We start from the raw sequence: 4490 nt of genomic DNA, 5'->3' as shown, positions 1-4490 counted from the left end.
TTTTTTTCAGAACTGGGGATTAAACTCAGGCCCTTGCGCTTGCCAGGCAAGTGCTTATTCCACTGAGCCATCTCCCTGGCCTAATATCATTTTTTTAATGATATTTTCTTCTTTGTTCATTTTCCTTTTCTATATGTGCCCCTTCCTCCTACCTTTGGTAGTAATAAGTTACTTAGATTTTTTAAATGTCCCTTAGGTATCATTTTGTTAAAACCAACTGACTGGGGCCAGAGAGATGGTTCAGTAGAATAAGCACTTCCCTGGCAAGCGCAAAGGCTTAAATTCAATCCCCGGTTCCGCAAACAAACAAACAAATCAATAACTGACCTTTGTTAATATCTCTTCTATGCTTTTCTCCCCAATCTCCATTCCCACAGATACAAGTTCTGCACTAAATGTTTTCAGTTGAATTTTGGTTCATTAAATTGTCAGTCTTGGGGTATAGTAAAAGGGGACATATTTTTAAATTAGTGGGATAACAGTGATTGTGGTTTTTCATCTGTTTGTGCTTTTGTTTTTAGGAATGGTGGACTCATCTTTGGTTGAATGAAGGCTTTGCTTCCTGGATTGAGTATCTGTGTGTAGACCACTGTTTTCCAGAGTACGATATCTGGACTCAGTTTGTTTCTGCAGATTACACCCGGGCCCAGGAGCTAGACGCCCTGGATAACAGCCATCCTATTGAAGTGAGTATATATTCCCTGTTCTGCCTGCTCCCCTCAGGAAGAGACCCCTTGGAGAGGAAAAAGTACATGAGTGACATCAGTTGTTTTTATAGTTCTCTGTTTCAGTCCTAAAGACCTAACCAAATTAGATTCCAATTTTTTTTGGGGGGGTAGTCAGTATAGAAATATAGCCCATATATAGAGACACGTTTTCATTGACTAGTACAGGAGAAACCATATATTGAATATCGTTGATGCCATTGTTTAAAGGAAAGTTCTAGATGTTTTATTATCATTGCTTGTTTTTGTATGTATTTTAACTCTTTTGACTTACCTTATATTTATTTCAATTAGTGTATACGTATAAATGTTAACACTCAAAGAGCTAGAATAGGGGCCAGGGAGATGGCTCAGTGGAATAAGCACTTCCCTGGCAAGCGCAAGGGTCTGAGTTCAATCCCCAGTTCCGCAAAAAAAAAAGCTAGAGTTAAAATCCTACTTTGACATGTTTAACCAGGAGTCTGTATAATCTAAGCCATTTTAATTATTGCTGAAAGTCAGTATTTTTCTTTGCATCTGTGTTCCACAGTAACTGGTCCCAGCAGGCAGAGCTGTCAGGAGTGAGTACCAAGGCTCTGAGGTGATTGAGGTCACGCTCTGTGTCTACAGAGTTAAGATTTGTTACTGTACTCTTGGGAGGATCATGCCCATCGAGTTAAAGGCAGAAAAACATCTCTGAGTTAGAAGGGTTTTCCAATTTTAGTATATGTGCTGCCAAAGCGAGCACAAGAAGGGTTTTCCTAGAAAGCATTTCATGCAGTTTAGTATTGCAGGCTGTCTGCTTCCTGTCATAACGCTGAATCACACTGTCTGCCAGGTCAGTGTGGGCCATCCATCTGAGGTTGATGAGATATTTGATGCCATATCATATAGCAAAGGTGCCTCTGTCATCCGAATGCTGCATGACTACATCGGGGATAAGGTAAAAGAGCAATTTTAAAAATCCTTCATTCTTTTATAGTGAAATCATAGTTTTCCATGAATAAAATATTCTGTTTTTTCTTTTGTGGTACTGGGGATCGAACTCTAAACCTTGCACTTGCCAAGCATGCACTTAAGCCACTGAGCTATATCACCAACCAGCCAATGAATAAAATATTCTAAGACTTTCTATGTAACTTTTTACTTATCCATTTTTTAATATTGACTATTTTGGTCTCTTAGAATAATGATGTATAGGCCAGGCTTGTTGGTGGACGCCCATAATCCCAGTACTTGGGAGGGTGAGGCCGGAAGCTTGTCAACAATACCAAGGTTAGCCTAGGCTACATAGTGAGTTCAAGACCTTCCTGAACTACATGGCGAGACTCAAAAAACTTTATTTAAAAAGGGGGGGGGGTTGGCTCAGTAGAATAAGCGCTTCCCTGGCAAGTGCAAGGGTCTGAGTTCAATCCCTGGTTCTGCAAAGAAAAAAAAGGATAATGGTATACAAGTATGTTTGAAGTAAGACTGCAGAGCTATAATAAAATTTAAAAGGAGGACCGGAGAGATGGCTCAGTAGAATAAGCACTTCCCTGCCCGGCAAGTGCAAGGGTCTGAGTTCAGTCCTTGGTTCCACCAAAAATAAAAAAATTAAAAGGAACAAAGCTGGGCACACTCAGGAGGCTGAGGCAGAAAGATTGCTGCAAGTTCACTGCCAGCCTGGACTACATAGTGAATTTAAGACCAACCTGACCTACATAGTGAGATCCTTTGTCAAAAAACCAACAAAAGCAAAACAAAAATTTAAAAGTGAAACAGTCAAGACAGTGGCACATGACTGTAATTCCTCCTCTCTAGGAGACTGAAGTGAGCCCAGCCCAAGCAAGGATAGCAATTTACTATACTGAGATCCTGTCTCAAAATAGAAAACAAAACCGTTTGTGGTGACCTACACCTCTAATCCCCACACTTGGGAAGCCGAGGCAAGAGGATTGCTTTAAGTTCACAGCAGTCCAAACTGTATACCATAGTGAGCTCAAGCTCAGCATCTAGGGGGCTGGGGATACAGTGCTCAGTGGTACGAGCGCCCACTTGGTAAGTGTGAGGTCCTGAGTTTCATTTCCAGTACTAAAAAAAAAGAAAGAAAAATCAAATAAGATCAGCCTGGAATGCATAGTAAGACCCTGTCCCAAAAATACCAAGAAATAGGTAGGTGGTTGGATGGGTGGAGCTGAGGTGACAGCTCAGTGAAGGCTGTGGGTTCAGTCCTTACTACCAGGTGAGGGGTGCTTAACAGCGTAAGTACAACACAGGGCATCCCTTCTTAAGCAAAAGGCAGCAAGCATCGGAGCAGTGTCTTTTTCAGTATGTCTGATTCCAGGTATTTGAGTACATTTGCTCTTGACTGCAAATAGGCATATACTGTATTTCTGACTCTAAATTTAACAATTGTGTTTTCTCAGGACTTTAAGAAAGGAATGAATATGTACCTAACCAAGTTCCAGCAAAAGAACGCTGCCACAGGTAATCTTTAACAGCTTGAGGTAGAAATGGAGAGTGGTGTCAGTCTTGTCGTACTAGGTTTTGGGCCACACTTGAAATAACAAAGCCTACCGCTTCACACTTGGGTTTCTTCCTTATTTATGAAAGGCGGGTGGTGCTTGGAGCCCACTTGAGTCACCACCCACGATCTTCTGCCTTTCAGAGAAGCGCTCTGCTTGCTGTCGGAACTCGCTGTCTTCCTTGGCCCATGCCTTGTGGTCTCGCCACTAGGATTCTGCAGCTGCCTGCAGACTTGCTACTTGCCTGCCTCCTCCCAACCACATCGCTTACACTAAGGCTGCAGTGATCTTTTTAGAGTGAACATCTAATTGTGAATCATTTTACTGATCAAAGTTTGACACTGTACACTGCCTTCATCCTGAAATCCGTAATCCTAACCAGGCGTGGTGGTACGCAGCTGTAGTCTTGGCACAGTGGGAGGCTGAGACAGGAGGACTGCAAATTTGAGCACAGCCAGGGCACCTTAGTGAGACTCTTGTCTCACCTCCACCTATTGTTTTTTGTGACAGGGTCTTGCTGTGTATTTTTTATTCAATTAAAAATGAAGAGAACTGGCGAGATAGCTCAGGGAACTAAGCGCCTGCTTAGTCAAGCGATCCCTGATACTGCATGCCATGCTGGCCCCTCCCTCAGGCACGCTGAGCCGGGACCAAGTCTGGGAATGGTAGCACACACACACCCACCTGGAATCCTAGTGCTGGGGAGGCTGAGACAGGAGGATCACTACGAATCTGAGCTGCGTAGGGAGACCCTGCACCAAATGCGTAAAATAAAAAGAGCCAAGCATAGTGGCACACCCTTGTAATCCCAGCACTAGGGAAGCTGAAACTATCTCAAAAAGACCAAAAAAAAAAAGTTAAATATTTGATTTGTTACAGGAAAGTAAACATGCAAACATTTCAGATTAATACTGTTTCTATTTACCTTCTAGAGGACCTTTGGGAGAGTTTAGAAGAAGCTAGCGGAAAGCCTATAGCAGCTGTGATGAGCACCTGGACAAAGCAGATGGGGTTCCCCCTCATTTATGTGGAAGCAGAGCAGGTAAGCATCAACGTGTATGCTGTTGTCAGGTCGTTCTCTTAAATATATTGGCCAGGGTTTTGTGAGCTACATGCAGAATTAGTTTCTTTTTGGGGGGTACCAGGAATTGAATTCATGAACCTCACACTTGCCAGGCACGAAGGCATTGTGCTGCTGAGCTATGTCCCTGGCCTCCGCTTTTCTTTTCTTTTCTTTTCTTTTCTTTTCTTTTCTTTTCTTTTCTTTTCTTTTCTTTTCTTT

General features: G+C 42.6%; 1 protein-coding gene across 1 annotated transcript in view; it reads left to right on the top strand.

Moving 5' to 3' along the window:
* Npepps (aminopeptidase puromycin sensitive) overlaps window positions 1-4490 on the top strand; it is a 50256-nt gene that overhangs the window by 20698 nt on the left and 25068 nt on the right. The window contains exons 8-11 of the mRNA XM_012515270.2: window positions 522-686; window positions 1543-1647; window positions 3110-3170; window positions 4141-4250. Coding sequence (XP_012370724.1) covers window positions 522-686; window positions 1543-1647; window positions 3110-3170; window positions 4141-4250 — 441 coding nt within the window. The remainder of the gene's footprint in view (window positions 1-521; window positions 687-1542; window positions 1648-3109; window positions 3171-4140; window positions 4251-4490) is intronic.

The sequence above is a fragment of the Octodon degus genome, unplaced genomic scaffold (genome assembly GCF_000260255.1).
Source record: "Octodon degus isolate 3935 unplaced genomic scaffold, OctDeg1.0 scaffold00056, whole genome shotgun sequence".
Taxonomy (NCBI): Eukaryota; Metazoa; Chordata; class Mammalia; order Rodentia; family Octodontidae; genus Octodon; species Octodon degus.
This window is presented reverse-complemented; position numbering and strand designations above follow the sequence as displayed.